The sequence below is a fragment of the Gymnodraco acuticeps genome, unplaced genomic scaffold, assembly GCF_902827175.1.
Source record: "Gymnodraco acuticeps unplaced genomic scaffold, fGymAcu1.1, whole genome shotgun sequence".
Taxonomy (NCBI): Eukaryota; Metazoa; Chordata; class Actinopteri; order Perciformes; family Bathydraconidae; genus Gymnodraco; species Gymnodraco acuticeps.
The window spans coordinates 2,970,244-2,988,008 of record NW_022992177.1 but is presented as its reverse complement, the minus strand read 5'-3'; the positions used below and the strand labels follow the sequence as shown (position 1 = coordinate 2,988,008).

Here is a 17,765-nt window from a genome sequence, read left to right as displayed (position 1 = left end):
AAATTGAAACATTCAACTACAGTATAGGTAAAGCTCAGATTTGAATTTAATGGGGTCATTTTCACATTTCATAATTGTTTTCTGTGCCAGGTTCTCATAATTTCATAATTTTCAGGTTTCATAACTGTATTCTGTGCCTCTACTGTGACCTGTTTACATGCTTTAATGTTCAAAAGGTTTTTTTTCTCATACTGCCTTTTTCTGCAGCACCGCTTTTCAGCCTGAAACCAGAGCCCGCAGTCTGCTCTGATTGGTTAGCTGGCTCTGTTGTGATTGATCAACCGCTTAGAGATGCCTTTGAAGACCATTTACATGCACAAAAGCCTTTACAAAACAGAAGATAGATAACCCAAAACACATAGGGCCCCTTGAACTAGTTGGATGTATGTATTTAGAAACGTTGAACTCGTTGAGTATCTCTCAGTTGTTGCTGTCTGCTTATGTTTGTTGTAGGCTAGGTCAACATATTCCATGCCACTAAAACCAACCTGCACTTTCCCAGCGGTGTACTGTGTGTGTGTGTGTGTGTGTGTGTGTGTGTGTGTGTGTGTGTGTGTGTGTGTGTGTGTGTGTGTGTGTGTGTGTGTGTGTGTGTGTGTGTGTGTGTGTGTGTGTGTGTGTGTGTGTGTGTGTGTGTGTGTGTGTGTGTGTGTGTGTTGATTTCTCAATCATTTACAAGTACTTGTTCTGCCTCAGTACATCTTAGTGTTGGACTTTTGTTTTTCGTACTTTATCAGAAATGTGTTTGCAGCCACATTTGGCGCATGCAGTCCTCTGTGTGCTGTCTTTGGCTCGGCTCCAGATGAACTACATCTGCCCAAAAGTAAAAGAAGACACAGCTGCCTTTGCTCTCTGTATTAGCTCGCTGAGTTATCTTACCAAAACAGAAGGGCACAGCTCCACCTTCCTTTTAACACTGGCTAAGAGACATTATGCTGTATGAAACATGAAAGTCCATTACACCACTCAAGGATGTGCAACATTTGTATTTCCTTTCCTTTTTTTTCTTTTGATAATATGAATGCATTGGTCTATAACTGTTATCTTTTTAATGATTTATATCTTGATCTCTGTGAGGCATTAGTCAAGAAAAAAAACACATTGCTTAAAGGGTTTTATTTGAACATTGAGGAATCAAATCAGTTTGGTGAAATTAATGTAAGACGTCCAATTTAGTCTGCACCTGATAGACCAAGGAGGGGACACTCAAGGTGAAGGAAACAATGATTTGAATTTCATTTTATGAAATAGATTAAATGGACCAACACTTGAAAATGAAGTCCATGCGTTGGATTTCATTACCTTGAATGTGGAACCGAACAAGGATGGAATCTCAAACACTCCAAGTTTCAACCAATGAATAAAAGGAAATAGTATGCTTAACATCAAACACAGGCCCGGTTCCAGAACAAAATGACTCAGGGTGCATCTGAGATTAGAGAGAGTGCAGGGGTAAAGTGCTATTTTTATAAGTGCGGAGTGGACCTAACACCCTCTAGGAGGGTCCTCACTTCCTCTAGAGGGGTCTGGGGACATGCTCCCCCGGGAAGATATTTTTTTAAATATTGAAGTTAAAACATCAATCTGGTGCACTTTGAGAACAACATTAAGAGATCTATGGATCTATGTGCTCTTTGTTTGATTCATGCCTTCCCAGTCCTCCCTTATCACGTAGCCTATAAGAGCATGGCGCCAGTTGTTGTAGCCAGTTGTGGTGAAGGCATCTGACTTACTTGAACTGAAATGTCTACATGCATAGCAGAAGATGGCATCTTTTTCACATGAATATTCCAGCCAATCTCTGTTTTGAAACCATGAGCTGCAAAATGAGCGCCTTACCCCACTGTACAGGCGAGTTGGGTACTTTTTTAAATATACCTGGGCAGGCTCTGTTTTGCCGAGGTCTTCTGGCACTTGCGGGCCGCTGAGGGGTGGCGGTGTTTGACTCAACTGAGGGTGCAATGCACCCTTATGCACCCCCGTAGAACCGGGCCTGATCAAACAGTTACTACAATAACTGAAAACAGTGCAAAAGAGTGCCCACTTGTCCTTCCCATTCTGTGGCAACATTTCTGTGTTAGTCATTGCACAGATTTGCATGTTTGGGACCTCTACTGCTGGCCCCTCTCCTCAGCCCGAGCGACTGTCTGCTGTTATCGACTGCTTCAGAAGTTGCCTTTGTGGCCTGCTGTAATCCCTGACCGCAAATCCCAGAGTCCCCAAACAAAGTAGTGGTGGATGAGGCAACACATTCACAGCATCAAACAAGGCATAGCATATTCTGGTTCCCCACCACTGCTGCTTGTCCTCAATCAGAGCATCTGAGTGGGTTCCTTTTATGTCTCCTCATGGTGCTGCAATGTCTGGTGAAACAGTGTTGGGCTGAAATGATTGAGCTGTACATTGGCTGCCTATGTGAAACCTGTTATATGTCTCTGCTACAGTCTTCCTGTATGTGTGTTTGCTCTGCAATGATTTTTTAAAATACAGTATATGTGCATTACATATGCAGCCATGAATATGGATATTTCTGTACAAGCTTCACACAGTATAATAATAATAATAATGAATAATTCCTTACATTTATTATAGCGCTTTTCCAGATGCTCAAAGCGCTTTACAAATACACATTTCACATATCATACATGCAATGGTCACCACTGTGGACAATACCCACAGGAGCAAGTATGTACTGTACTTGCTCTAAAAAGCTAAAACAAAAATAAATATACCAAAGAGAGAATAGGAGGGTGTGAGTTATTTTTATAGCAAGATTAAGGTAAAATCTGAGGGCAGAAATTAAATAAATAAGTTATTTAATTGTAATTGTTGTAATTGATGTTCACAGCTTTGAAAAATGACATTCTGTTGCAACACGAACAGAGTTATTCACAAACCTCACTGTCAATAGCTTCCATTTTTTAATGCTTTTAAACAATGAAAACGCATTAAATCTGTTGGTCTTCAGGGACTGGTCAGCTTTCTGTCCCCAGAGTCAGAACTAAACATGGAGAAGCAGCGTTCAGTTATTATGCTCCAAATATCTGGAACAAACTCCCAGAAACCTGCAGGTCCGCTGCAACTCTGACTAATCCAGGCTGAAGACTTTTCTTTTTGTCGCTGCTTTTAATTGAACTATTCACATCTTAAACTGCACTGTAACTTTTATTCATGTATTTTTTCTTTTAATGTTTATTTTATTATCTTTGCTTTTTAATGACTGATTTTAAATGCCATTTTCTTAATGTCTTTCATTTTTGTAAAGCACTTTGAATAGCCTTGTGTTGAAAGGTGCTATATAAATAAACGTGCCTTGCCTTGCCAAGAAATATTAAATTAGATTGTAATACATTTTAAAATGGCATCTTCTTCCTTCCAATTACAACAATACAGAACGTCTATTATTCATATCAACAGTTTAACTGATGGAAAAAGATGTCTCCTGTTTCACCAAAAAATCAATTCTCATCCCTGGTGTTTTTAAGTTGCCTCCTCTCACTTGTGTCACTTGGTCCATCATTTGCTAAAAATGTTTGTCCAAAAGCAAATCATGCTTGTATACAAGACGCAATCCAATATTAAAGGTGAGCGCAGGGAAAATGTCCCCGTTGAGCAGATATGTGTGACAAACTCTGCACTTGCATCATTATGCAGTGTATCTAAACAACAAAGTGAAGTAGCAACAAGAAAAACACATTTTTGAGTGTGTGTGTGTGTGTGGGGGGGGGGGGGGGATTTTAACTGAATCTAATTGGATTCAGCCCAAGTGACCCACGCAGGTGTTTTCACTTATTATGGCTGATTATATAACATCAGATTGAAGTACAGTGGAACTCCAACTGAGTACATAATAATCAAAACTCAGGAGCAGGACTTTAAGTTTTTTTATGTTTCGATCACAACCAATGAAATGACATTCATCTTGTGTGCATTACTGCTACACCTCCTACCAAATCTGAAAGATCGCTTGAATTCCTACAAACTAAATGAATGAAACACTATTGAGCGTACAGATCAGTGGACCCCATCTATTTTGGGTTTTGAACCCTTTATATAATACACTGTACTTCGCCCCCCAGGAAAGAAACCCCCTGGTGTCGATGTTTTATGACCCATGTGGGAGACAGGGACTGTAGTCAGGTCTGATATGCTTGAGTTCCCACATCCCAATTTGTCAAAAGCAACTTAGAATTCACACAGTTCCTGTCCATGGGCTGAAGATAGGACACGACCAATCTTTCCTCTCTGTCAGTCCTGGTTTATGGAGAAAAAGATGATTTTGGCAGTAAGATGCTTTTGGTAAACCAGGCACGCCTCAGTGGCCTTGTGTCTGTCAGGGCAGTGTGTAGAGACGTCAGAGCAGATTGTAAAATGGCAGCCTGTTTCAAGTTGTGCTTGATGTCTAATCTGCATGGACCGGTTGGGCTGACAGCTGAAACATCATTCACTAAGGGAGGTGATGGGCTCTTGCCTAACAGGTGAAAGCATTCATCGCTGGTTCTGATTTATATTTTCCACAGAGGTCAAAGTGACTGATACAGTATGGACCCTAAATTAAAGACAGAATAGATCAAAACGTTTTTCTATTTTGGGATCTATGAAATACATCAGAAAGTTTAAACAATTAATAAGCACTGTTCAAATGAATCCTGATAGAACATCTTTGTTAAATGCAAAAGCCAGTTGATATTTTATATATTTTTGTATGTGAATGATTGGTAAACCGGGCATTTCTGGAAAAGCAAAGCCAGCTCTTGGAGGTTAAACATCTCTGAGTTCCTGTAAAAGTCCAATCTGGAGTAGAATATAAGATCATCATTCTTTTAAATGTGGATAAAACCAAGGTAATGCTCTTTTCTAAAGCTAAAGCTAAAAATACACCAGAGACTGCTTTGGATATTGTAACTACGCAAGAAATACAACTTGAAGTGGTTACCTTTTACAAATACTTGGGTATCTGGCTTGATGACTGTCTCACTTTTAAACTTCATGTCAATAACCTGCTTAAAAAGCTGAGGGTTAGGCTAGGTTTCTTTTACAGAAATAAGTCCTGTTTCTCGCTTGAGGCCAGGAAAAGGCTAGTCACTGTGACCTTTTTACCTGTGCTGGATTATGGTGATTTGTTATATATGAATGCACCTGCCAATTACCTGAGCAAGTTAGATGCTGCGTATCACAGTGCACTGAGATTTTTGACAAATTGTAAAGCACTTACGCATCACTGTACCCTGTATGCCAAGGCGGTTATGCCATCACTTACTGTACGGAGGCTCAGTCACTGGTACTTTTTCATTTACAAAGCCATGTTGGATAAACTACCATCTTATATCTGCTCCCTGATCTCTCGGCGAATTGAAAGTACTTATTGCCTGAGATCGCATGCTGTGGTTTTATTAAATGTGCCAAGTGCTAGGACTGTCTTAGGGAAGAAAGCTTTTAGATGTGCAGCTCCACTAACATGGAACAGTCTGCAAAAAGAATGGAAAATTACCAAGCTAGTACCACTACATGTTTTTAAAGCTCAGTTGGATGCTACAAAATCAGATGCTGTTGGTACCTGTACTTGTGGTTAAATATGTAAATTGTAATCCCTGTACATTTTGCTGTATGATGTCCTTTTGTTGTTCTGTTGTTTATGTCTTCTTGTGGAACCTACTGCTGCAGGTCTCCCTTGAAAAAGAGATAATTGATCTCAATGGGATTTTACCTGGATAAATAAAGGTTTTGAATTGAATCATCTTCTTTTAATCCTCACAGCCACAGAAGGTGTCATCAAGTATCATATGTGTCATATGTGTAAAGGGAGGCATTAAAGCAGGAAGGGTATTGCTGTGGGTTAAATCAGACAGACTGAAATAAAGAATACAAGCGGAGCATGCACAGAAAAGGTCCCTTGCTGATGAAAACCAGGAGAAAAAAAGATGATGATATTATTTTTTTAAAAAGCTCTCTTAAAATGAGAGTACAATCAAACAGTATATATAAAGTTAATGTTAAAAGAAAATAGAAATACATATCAAAAAATTGTCAATTACAATATCTACTAAAGTGTTCAAATATAAGTGCTTTATCCATCAATCGTTAAGTGTTTAAAATGCTGGAATGCGTACAAAAAGGATAGAAACAAAAATATATTGGAAATGCTCTGTGTAAATAATGCACCAATGCCAGAGTGTTGCACAGTTGAGATGATTGAAAGAAAAAAGGAAATGGCATCTTCAGGCCGAGTCCCACATCAGGTCTGAATTAAACCGCAATTTAGATTACAACATGGTTATCAGTGATGGTTACTAAATGAATCACCCAAGTACTGTGCTTAACTACTTTTAATATATGTATATACTTTATTTCCTATCTTTATTGAGCCACAGTAGCTTAGTCTAAACTTTAAAGGGTATTTTTTTTAAAACTATTTTTCCATTTGTACTATTCAATTCAATTCAATTCAAAACCTTTATTTATCCAGGTAAAATCCCATTGAGATCAATGATCTCTTTTTCAAGGGAGACCTGCAGCAGTAGGTTCCACAAGAAGACATAAACAACAGAACAACAAAAGGACATCATACAGCAAAATGTACAGGGATTACAATTTACATATTTAACCACAAGTACAGGTACCAACAGCATCTGATTTTGTAGCATCCAACCGAGCTTTAAAAACATGTAGTGGTACTAGCTTGGTAATTTTCCATTCTTTTTGCAGACTGTTCCATGTTAGTGGAGCTGCACATCTAAAAGCTTTCTTCCCTAAGACTGTCCTAGCACTTGGCACATTTAATAAAACCACAGCATGCGATCTCAGGCAATAAGTACTTTCAATTCGCAGAGAGATCAGGGAGCAGATATAAGATGGTAGTTTATCCAACATGGCTTTGTAAATGAAAAAGTACCAGTGACTGAGCCTCCGTACAGTAAGTGATGGCATAACCGCCTATTATGCCCACTGCTCCTAATACTAGGATGGGTTAAATGCAAGGCTAAATATTACTGTGTGTGCAGAGGACTTCATTACAATTCTCCATTTCCAATCAAATGCTAATGCTTTGTAAATAATAATAATACAAAAATATAATCATAGTAGAATTATGTATTATGGATAAAGTTAAGACTGAATTGTACCTTTACAGTATAGTAAAAAAGCATTGTTTTTATTACTTTTGACTATTGTATGAACTCTAATCCACATATTTGTACATATTTCTTATTATTTAAACATTTTTATTCAGAAACGGAACAACTGTGATGTCACCTAATGCCTCCAAAGGGGCAATAACGTGTGTCTGATTCTGATTTCCATAAAATATATTTCAATGAAATAAAGTGCATTCTATTGGTAAAGAATACTATTTTCCCTTTAAGATTTAAGACTTAACTCAAATGTTTCACATTGTAGATTTCCTGCTAAAAGAGTACTTCTCCCTCCTCTGATGGTCATACCACCCATCACCAGCAGAGGGGGCGCTATCCCAAGCCCAGCCATGCTGTCCGGAAGACAGATGTAAATATTTTTGTGACGTTTCATCTCCCAGATCATTCACATCCACCCATTGAGAAGAGCATCATCCCCTCCTGCACAGCTGTGTATCTTATTCTCTGTCGAGTAACCTCACCGTGCCTTTTGATAGCAGAGCTCTCCTCGTTGTGTCCATCTTTATTTCCTGCAGCTCGTGTGTTTCGTGTGTCTTGTGTAACATGCAGAAGAGAAGGAAGCCAGAGCCCATCCAACTCAACCCAATCCCCGATGGAAACACTATCAATGGCACCGGAGCCACAGAGTGAGTGTCAATATTACATATTCATCCACTGATGTTCAGGTGAAGCAGGAGCATTGATAAGGGATCTCTGATTGATCGTGTATGTCAGGTTCATGTTCAATGTGCTGTAAAGGCTTGAGTCATCTGCACTCACATAACAAAAAACCTTCTTCACCTTACAGTTTGTCCTCCTAGGTCTCCTAATGTGTGTGTGTGTGTGTGTGTGTGTGTGTGTGTGTGTGTGTGTGTGTGTGTGTGTGTGTGTGTGTGTGTGTGTGTGTGTGTGCGTGCGTGCGTGTGCGTGTGTGTGTGTGTGTCATGTTTGATTAATCAGTAGATTCGTTTTTTAAATCAATCAATTTAACTTTAAAATGTAAGAGTGTAATAGTAAAAGTGAAAAGCTAAACATTTACCTCAAACTCAAGTTGACAGTGTTAAACAGCATTTCCCGTCAGACCTATTGTGCAAAACACACAGCATACATATGCTTCATAATGACTTCAATCATTAAGCTACTATAACTTTGTAGTACATTAAGTTGCTGGTTCCCTGTTGATCAAGTCATCATTAATGCACTATAGTTTACGCAAAATATTGAAACCGCTAAACGTTCCAAATATTTCAAACTGTTTTGTAACTCTTGTAAAATAACCACATTGCTTATTAGCAGAGAAAAACTAAGCATCATTGTCTGTATTAGTTTTTTTTAGGTGTGGTTGCAGGTTGTAGCAGGAAAAGCAAACCTATAATTAATAACATTCAATCTGTCTTCAGCGCATTCCATTTAGGTGAGGTTGTTTCAGGCCTCTGCCAGTGTGCATGTTAGTTCAATGGATTTAATTATAGGGACACCTTATGGAACTGAGCCATAATAAGTGAAATATGTATCACCTATCATGGTAAAGGTGTATAATGTGCAGCTCTCATGTCGTCTCTTCGTGGTCGCTCCATCTCCGTCTTTTGACAGAGATTGACCTGCAAGAGAACACAACAGGGTTTACAGTCATGGGAAATGAATGGTTTTGCTACAAGACATGGATGTCTCTATGGCAAATAAGAACCAATTCCTTTGCTGTTGAACAGGATATGGTAGGTGTTATCTAATTAATGGAGAATCAGCACCACAAACTACGGTCAACTGCTGTATTGGTTTGTGTCTGCCATGGTAAAGGTGAATAACGTACAGCTCACGGGTCGTTTCTTCATAGTCACTCCATCTCTCCCAGTTTGCGTGCACAATCATTTGACAGAGATTGACCTTTGCAGGGAGGTAGCGTGTAGAATAATATTGCTGTGTGTTGGAGGGGTTTTGTGTAAGACCTGTTCCCACCACTCTTTACCAAAACACAGTAATGGAGATATTAAACAGTTGTGACAACATAGTTATCATTTCACCGAGAGGAAGCCAGTCAGTCCAGCAACAAGCTGCATGAGTTGATAGGAAAATTACATAACATGTCCTCTCGCATGATGGCGGATTTTCTTATGTCCTGTAGAGGAGGAACAATTCATGGTTTTATCATTAGATCATATATCTGAGGGTGCTAAGATGTATTTATTTTTTTATTCATTGTTTTTTTCAATAAATGACTTAAAAAGTAATGGACTGAAATCAAATGATGCGTAAGGTCTGATTATAATTCTGCATTCATCTTTGAAAAATCTATTTCCACAGTTTGGAACTTTAGTTAAAAGTCATAGGATAACAACCAGCAGACCTTTTCAATGAATTTGTTTCGTATTTTCTATATCGATTAATTGATAATTTGGCCTTTGAAATGTCAGAAGAGAGAGAAAACTGTCAATTGGTAAAGTAAGGTGATGTCTTAAAATGTTGTGGGCGTTTTTAAAACGACCAAGATATGCATTTTATTAAGACAAAGAAAAGCATTCTCACATTTAGGAAGTGGGAACCATCACAAGGGAGAGATGTGCCTTGGCTTTGTTGCTGAAGACATAATGTTTGGCTGGAGCTCAGCTGTGACTGAGGAGCATGGCTACTTTCAAAACGTTCAAACAGGACACATTTCTCCACCAAGATTGAGGGTGCCTTAAGGGACCAAAATATGTAAGGGTAATCTGTGAGCTGGTAAACTAAGTGTTTATAAATTGAGGATTGATTTGATAAATGATCATTATAGTCCTGCAACAATTTACATAGACATAGTGTGTAGGACCCTGTTTTCTTAAGTACGCTACAAACCCCCCCAAAAAGCATAGAATAGTATTAGAGACTCTTGCTTTGGGTACATAGTTTGTCCCTACAGGTGTTTTTTATTTCGGTTGGTTTCGCCTCTTCTCAATTGACACCTGTCAAGTTAATTTGTTATAAAGCCCAGATTTAACTTATGGCATTAATTAAACTCTACTGAGTGTGATTATATAAGGCCCTTAAGCAGTTAGTAAGAAATTCCACCATCATTATTAATGTTTTGCAGTTTAACACAGATTCAACTGTTTTATGAGATTATTTACGCTTGCAATTCAAAACAATCTTGTAATAATATATCATTCAGCAAAAAATAATGAAAGCCTCCCAGTTGTTTTGAATAGCAAGATGAGAAACGGCTGATGTTTCAGAACACACAAATACATCAGCCTGTTATTTTGGGTGATTTGGACAAGCACACAGGAGTATCTGATGCTCATACTAGCAGCACAGGTGCTTCATATAGTAGGCAGATGAGCTAGATGCAATCGATGAGCCACTAATGAACCCAGACCATTCCACTCTGGTGGAAAGGAGTTGCCATTATAGCCCGCAAAATGCTTTCTCAGTGTGAAATGGCTGGCAGCCATGGGAGAAGTGTACTGAGTGCCCTGCATAATGCCAGCCAACATTATCAGAGCAGATCTGAAAACAAATACAAAACAACCTGTTCTTGGAAATGTTGGAAAACATCGTACTATCACAAAAACCCACACTTACAGAATATGCCTGTTTTTTTAAAGGATTTTTTCTTTAGCTTTATTTTTCAGAAAAGTGTTGCTGTCAATCAGTGAGTGGTGTTTAGAGAACTTTGACATACAGTGTTCATGTGAATGTGTAAAAAAGAAAATTAATGATTAACCAACAGAGCAGTTGACCGTAGTTTGTGGTGCCGATTCCTCTTTGATTTGCATATCCTGCTTAACCTCAAAGGATTTGGTTCTTATTTGCAATTGAGATAGGCACGCCTTGTTGCAAAACAATACATTTCCCTTAAATTAAAAAACTGTTATGTTCTCTTGCAGACCTTTTTTTGGGGGAAATGCAATAACGCCTTTCTTGTGATACATTATCAAACTACTCTATTTATGTGCACTTTGCCTGAATTTAAGTCAGAATGTAATGTAAAGAAGCAAAGATTCCATGATGATCTTCCCCCCTTGGACCCTTTGTACTCCGCTGCAGTCCATGTTATCTAACTAATAATTACATATAATTGTGTACTTTAAAGTAGGCAAATACATTTGCAGTTCAAGTCCACAGGTAAAATAGGCTTCATCTCTCTTGAGCTTTGTGGCAAGCTGTAGAAATAATTAGTCTTTTGCCTTCCAGTTGATGTCCTTGGACATTGTGTGGATGGAGCATAAAAGGCCAGCATCGTGCTCAATCTCTCCCGTAGTGGGGGGGGGGGCTGCAGTGTGGAGCTACTGACGTCCCTCACAGTATTGTGTGGAGTGTGTTTCAGCCTCCTCCACCTCCAGCTCTTGTCGACAAAACACCCACGCTTCCCACAACCACCTCAAACTCAGCACCTCGTCTCCATGGATATGCAGGCCTACTGTCAAAAATAAAACCACTTAAGCCTCTCACTGCTGTGTGGTGGAGAGCAGCCGAGAGAAGAGCGCACTACCACGCTCTAGCTGCTTGTGAAAATGCATAATTAACACTGAGCCCACTGATATTATTGTCATCAGATATGCATGCAAAAATAAAAGACCAGTACTTTAAGTAAAGGTAAATCTTTTTGTTGAGAGATAAAGATGTAGGAAAATTGCAGGCATATTTAATGTCCTTATTAGTGAATCTTAACATATACCCAAAATGCTGATTGGTTTCTTGTATCTATTAGTCAACATGAGCAGACGTTTTTTTAAATAACATGACTTATTGTTTGTCTTTACCTCACCTTCTTTTACATTTACTGATAGAAGCCCAAATAGATTTTTAACAAACATTATACAGTGCAGTGGGAGGGAAGAAGAGGTCAAATCATGCTGTAAGATCTTGCTCCATAAGATATTTCTCAAGAAAATGCATCGCCATGACAACAGCGACAAGGAGAGCGGCATCAGCGCTGACAAACTCAGAGCTTCCTCTCTCTGAAACTCACCCTGCAACACTTTCTGTCTTTCTTCTGGCTCTTTGGTTGGTTGATGTTGATCCCAGAGGAACGAGCGGCAGTCACACTCCGTGCTCTGTCTTTCCTCCAAGGTTTAAATATCATATGAAATACAGTAGATATGGATGAAATGAACATCTGCAAAAAGATCCCTCAGAATGAATTCAATAGCCTTTGTATCTGAGTAGGAATACATTAATAATATATAACTCCTCTTTCTCGCTGTCTTTCTCTATCTGCCCTCTAAGAACAAACTTGGATGCCCTGCAGAAGAAACTAGAGGAGCTCGAGTTGGACGAGCAGCAGCGAAAACGTCTGGAGGCTTTTCTGACACAGAAGCAGAAGGTGGGCGAGCTGAAGGACGATGACTTTGAGAAGATCTGTGAGCTCGGTGCTGGCAACGGGGGCGTCGTCTTCAAGGTCTCCCACCGACCCTCAGGTCTGATCATGGCGAGGAAGGTATGCTGATAGAGAAGGGCTTTGGTGGAGATACTAAAAGCACTGTAACTAGAGGAGATGTGTACATTGGAATTACATTCATAACGTACATGGGTATTTTCTTCAGTATAGCAGACATGTATTGGTTTTTACAGCCACCACCAATGTTTTTAACGAGTGTGCAGTTACATTTGTTTCCCATTTTCCACTATTTGTTTAACATGAAATGTGGTTAATTGAAAAAACAGACTGACTGTCACAACATCCAAGAGTACTGTATCATATATGCAAAAAGACTGGTGGACAATGAAAAAGTATATTTATTCAAGTACCGTACATAAGCACATTGTTTAAGTACCTGTTCTTCACCTATTATTTGCATTTCCTGATATATACATTATACTACTTCACTACAATTGAGAGACACATTTTGTTCTATTAATTTGAATGCTTCAGTTAAGAAGATTCATATTGGGATTAATAGTTGAATTAAGTATCAACAAATAAGTTATTATTTGCTATGTGAGGTTAGGATAAAACTTGGATAAACTTGAAAGATAAAATGGAAATTCACAAGTTACGCTGCAGTATTTAGTATTACAAATTAAGCTCCTTTTTTCACACGCTGCAACATTAATACACATACTTTATATAAATAATAATATATAAAGATCTTTCTTAAAAGGACCGAATCATTAGAATCAGTTATTTGTTACATACAATAAAGAGTGCCAACCATAATGCTGTGTTCAAATTTCAACATTTTCCTTATGATCATGCCATGTATTTTATAATGTTTGTGTACATGTTCACACAGAAGTCCAAAAGGAGGATTGAATCATGCTTTTTTTCCCTGTTCTTTGTGATGTAAGAGCATACATGAAACCTGCTTCCTGCTGTGTTGCAGCTGATCCACCTGGAGATCAAGCCAGCCATCAGGAACCAGATCATTAGAGAGCTGCAGGTGCTTCACGAGTGTAACTCCCCCTACATTGTGGGATTCTACGGAGCTTTCTACAGCGACGGAGAAATCAGCATCTGCATGGAGCATATGGTACTTATCTTTAATAACTTCTGGCTGCCAGTGTGTTTATACAGCGTTCACTTTGAGTGCTGCTTTACAGACTGTGCTGTGAGTGTCTGGCATGCGTTTCCCTGCATGTACAACCTCATTAGTATTGAAGGATTTTGTTTAATTGGGTTGCAATGCATAAAGGATATTTGAATTTCAAAGAGTTCTTTCAGTAAATACTGTTTATATTTGAATCCTCTGCTGGCTGTAGGACGGTGGATCCCTGGACCAGTCGCTGAAGAAGGCAGGCAAGATCCCGGAGCAAATCCTCGGCAAAGTCAGCATCGCTGTGGGTAGCTCCAACACCTCCTTCCAGTTTCATGCTCTGGACGTCACACTAGAGCTACATTTGTTTTCTTTTTGATGCAAATGTGCGAGCACATTATGTCTATTGCACGACTAAATAATGTAAATCTCTTTCTGCACTGATATGCAATATGTGTCTTTCCAGGTCATTAAGGGGCTTGCCTACCTGAGGGAGAAACATAAGATCATGCACAGAGGTAAATTACTATTTCATTTACTAAAAGATGCTATACATTTATGAATGAATACTAAGCTTATGTGTGCTGTTAATAAGCTCACATGATGCGGAGCATTGTTCTCGACCTCACAGTAATTCCCTGTTTTGAATGCAGAGTAGATCTGTGTTGTACCTGTAAATAATGAAAGGAAATGTTATAACAGACAAGCACACGGTACACAGCATGCATTGAGGCTTTGCAGCAGTTCCTCTGTGGAACTGTCTGTTCCCTCTTGAACACTTGCCCAATATTTTGTTGTCTCTCTTTCAGATGTCAAGCCTTCTAACATCCTCGTGAATTCCCGCGGTGAGATCAAGCTGTGCGACTTTGGAGTGAGCGGACAGCTCATCGACTCCATGGCCAACTCCTTTGTGGGCACCCGCTCTTACATGTCTGTGAGTTATAAAGGACACACTCCTGCTTTCCAGCTGCTCTCATTCACACATAAGCATTTACAATTCCTGTTCCAGAGTGTCACAGATGTATCTCTAAGGCAACAAGACACTCACAAATTAACTGGGACTGTCTATACATTTATATCAAGTATGAAAATATCCTTTAAGCATCAGCTATGTTAAGGTAGGCTATGCTTACAGCACTGGAACATGGGACAATAAAAAAAAAACACTTAGATTTGTCATTACATACAGTGGGGCAAAAAAGTATTTAGTCAGCCACCAATTGTGCAAGTTCTCCCACTTAAAAAGATGAGAGAGGCCTGTAATTTTCATCCTAGGTATACCTCAACTATGAGACACAACATGAGAAAAAAAATCCAGAAAATCACATTGTCTGATTTTTAAAGAATTTATTTGCAAATTATGGTGGAAAATAAGTATTTAGTCAATAACAAAAGTTCATCTCAATACTTTGTTATATACCCTTTGTTGGCAATGACAGAGGTCAAACGTTTTCTGTAAGTCTTCACAAGGTTTTCACACACTGTTGCTGGTATTTTGGCCCATTCCTCCATGCAGATCTCCTCTAGAGCAGTGATGTTTTGGGGCTGTCGCTGGGCAACACAGACTTTCAACTATCTCCAAAGATTTTCTATGGGGTTGAGATCTGGAGACTGGCTAGGCCACTCCAGGACCTTGAAATGCTTCTTACGAAGCCACTCCTTCGTTGCCCGGGCGGTGTGTTTGGGATCATTGTCATGCTGAAAGACCCAGCCACGTTTCATCTTCAATGCCCTTGCTGATGGAAGGAGGTTGTCACTCAAAATCTCACGATACATGGTCCCATTCATTCTTTCCTTTACACGGATCAGTCGTCCTGGTCCCTTTGCAGAAAAACAGCCCCAAAGCATGATGTTTCCACCCCCATGTTTCACAGTAGGTATGGTGTTCTTTGGATGCAACTCAGCATTCTTTCTCCTCCAAACACGTCTAGTTGAGTTTTTACCAAAAAGTTCTATTTTGGTTTCATCTGACCATATGACATTCTCCCAATCCTCTTCTGGATCATCTAAATGCTCTCTAGCAAACTTCAGACGGGCCTGGACATGTACTGGCTTAAGCAGGGGGACACGTCTGGCACTGCAGGATTTGAGTCCCTGGCGGCGTAGTGTGTTACTGATGGTAGCCTTTGTTACTTTGGTCCCAGCTCTCTGCAGGTCATTGACTAGGTCCCCCCGTGTGGTTCTGGGATTTTTGCTCACCGTTCTTGTGATCATTTTGACCCCACGGGGGTGAGATCTTGCGTGGAGCCCCAGATCGAGGGAGATTATCAGTGGTCTTGTATGTCTTCCATTTTCTAATAATTGCTCCCACAGTTGATTTCTTCACACCAAGCAGCTCATCTATTGCAGATTCAGTCTTCCCAGCCTGGTGCAGGTCTACAATTTTGTTTCTGGTGTCCTTTGACAGCTCTTTGGTCTTGGCCATAGTGGAGTTTGGAGTGTGACTGTTTGAGGTTGTGGACAGGTGTCTTTTATACTGATAACGAGTTCAAACAAGTGCCATTAATACAGTTAACAAGTGGAGGACAGAGGAGGCTCTTAAAGAAGAAGTTACAGGTCTGTGAGAGCCAGAAATCTTGTTTGTTTGTAGGTGACCAAATACTTATTTTACCGAGGAATTGACCAATTAATTCATTACAAATCCTACAATGTGATTTCCTGGATTATTTCCCCCCATTCTGTCTCTCATAGTTGAAGTGTACCTAGGATGAAAATTACAGGCCTCTCATCTTTTTAAGTGGGAGAACTTGCACAATTGGTGGCTGACTAAATACTTTTTTGCCTCACTGTACATGTCACTGTATGTAATGAATTTCAGCTTTGTTGCATGTCAATCTTTATGCAAATCACTAACTGATTTTTTCATTTGTGCTGTGCAGCCGGAGCGTTTACAAGGCACCCATTACTCAGTTCAGTCGGACATCTGGAGTATGGGTCTGTCCCTGGTTGAAATGGCCATTGGACGCTTCCCTATCCCTCCACCTGATGCTAGGGAGCTTGAACAGATTTTTGGCTACCCAGTGGAAGGAGAGGCAGCCTGCGGCGAGTCCTCCCCAAAGCCACAGCCCCCCGGGCGGCCAGGCAGCAGTAAGTCTGACATTAAGCAGGGGTTTTAAATTACAGCATGTTTACCACAATAAAACTGACAGCATCGTGATGAAATAGTGACCTTGAGTGATGACAGTGAAGCATGAAAGAGACTGACATCTTTTTTGTTTTTACCACCAGCATACAGTTCCGACAGACCACCAATGGCTATATTTGAGCTTCTTGATTACATAGTAAATGAGGTGAGTGGGCTCATCATGTGATCGCATCCCCACACGGACATATCTGTCAACTGCTGTATCAATACAATTGCCATCTACTTACCATTTCATCATTAAATATGCAGTGCTGACCAGACCTTTTAACATTTCAGCCTCCACCCAAGCTGCCCGGGATATTCAGCTCTGAATTCCAAGACTTTGTGAACAAATGGTATGTTGGGAAATATTTACTGGCATCATACACCAAACCGATATAAACATCTGCAGACTTTCTGCCATCCAGTGGTGTTAAACTACATTACACTCAGATAATGTGTCTCTTTTACAGTTTGGTGAAGAATCCTGCAGAGAGAGCGGACCTTAAGCAGTTGACGGTAATAGTCTTTATTTACCAGTTTTATTATTCCCTAAATATTTCTCTATAGCAATTTAACACTTTCTTCCTTAGGTGCATTCTTTTATCAAGCAGTCTGAGGCAGAGCAGGTGGACTTTGCAGGCTGGCTGTGCAGTACCATTGGACTCAACCAGCCTTTGACACCCACCCACAGTACAGCTATGTGAGGCCTGATGCGTGTACAGCATACTCCATATCCCAAGATCCTCTGATGAATGGATTTATATCATGAGTAAAATGTATCAGTTTATACAAAGTACGAAATGGGTTTAAAAGTTGTATATTTAGTGTACAACCTACATGCCAAGTGAAATTAATATGTATTCAATAAGGCTACATTGCGGGCCTGACTGAAAGCCATCTTTTTCTAATGATCAAATTATTTAATCATGACAAATGCTGCTCAACCTGTGTGCTTGATTTACCTCTGCCTTGTGTCCTTACAGCGCCAACAGATTATAGTCTTTGTTAGCTTTTGTGAAATAAATAGTCTTGTGAATCAATTTTAAACAACATGTCTGA

At 39.6% G+C, this 17,765-nt stretch overlaps 1 protein-coding gene across 1 annotated transcript; it reads left to right on the top strand.

The window, feature by feature from the left end:
• The first annotated feature begins 7,523 nt into the window (after positions 1-7,523).
• On the top strand, positions 7,524-17,753 carry map2k1 (mitogen-activated protein kinase kinase 1). The gene is made up of 11 exons (XM_034204799.1): positions 7,524-7,777; positions 12,333-12,543; positions 13,430-13,576; positions 13,806-13,883; positions 14,046-14,097; positions 14,389-14,513; positions 16,459-16,666; positions 16,808-16,869; positions 17,001-17,059; positions 17,177-17,222; positions 17,297-17,753. The coding sequence occupies exons 1-11, from the start codon at positions 7,695-7,697 to the stop codon at positions 17,408-17,410; spliced, it is 1,185 nt and encodes a 394-aa protein (XP_034060690.1). The 5' UTR covers positions 7,524-7,694; the 3' UTR covers positions 17,411-17,753.
• The last annotated feature ends 12 nt before the right edge of the window (positions 17,754-17,765 follow it).

Bases quoted from the DNA above. Each gene is read 5' to 3' on its own strand.
- map2k1 (XM_034204799.1), top strand. From the start codon at position 7,695: ATGCAGAAGAGAAGGAAGCCAGAGCCCATCCAACTCAACCCAATCCCC. The intron at 7,778-12,332 runs GTGAGTGTCAAT...CTGCCCTCTAAG, and splicing joins AATGGCACCGGAGCCACAGA to AACAAACTTGGATGCCCTGC. The intron at 17,060-17,176 runs GTATGTTGGGAA...TCTCTTTTACAG, and splicing joins CAAGACTTTGTGAACAAATG to TTTGGTGAAGAATCCTGCAG.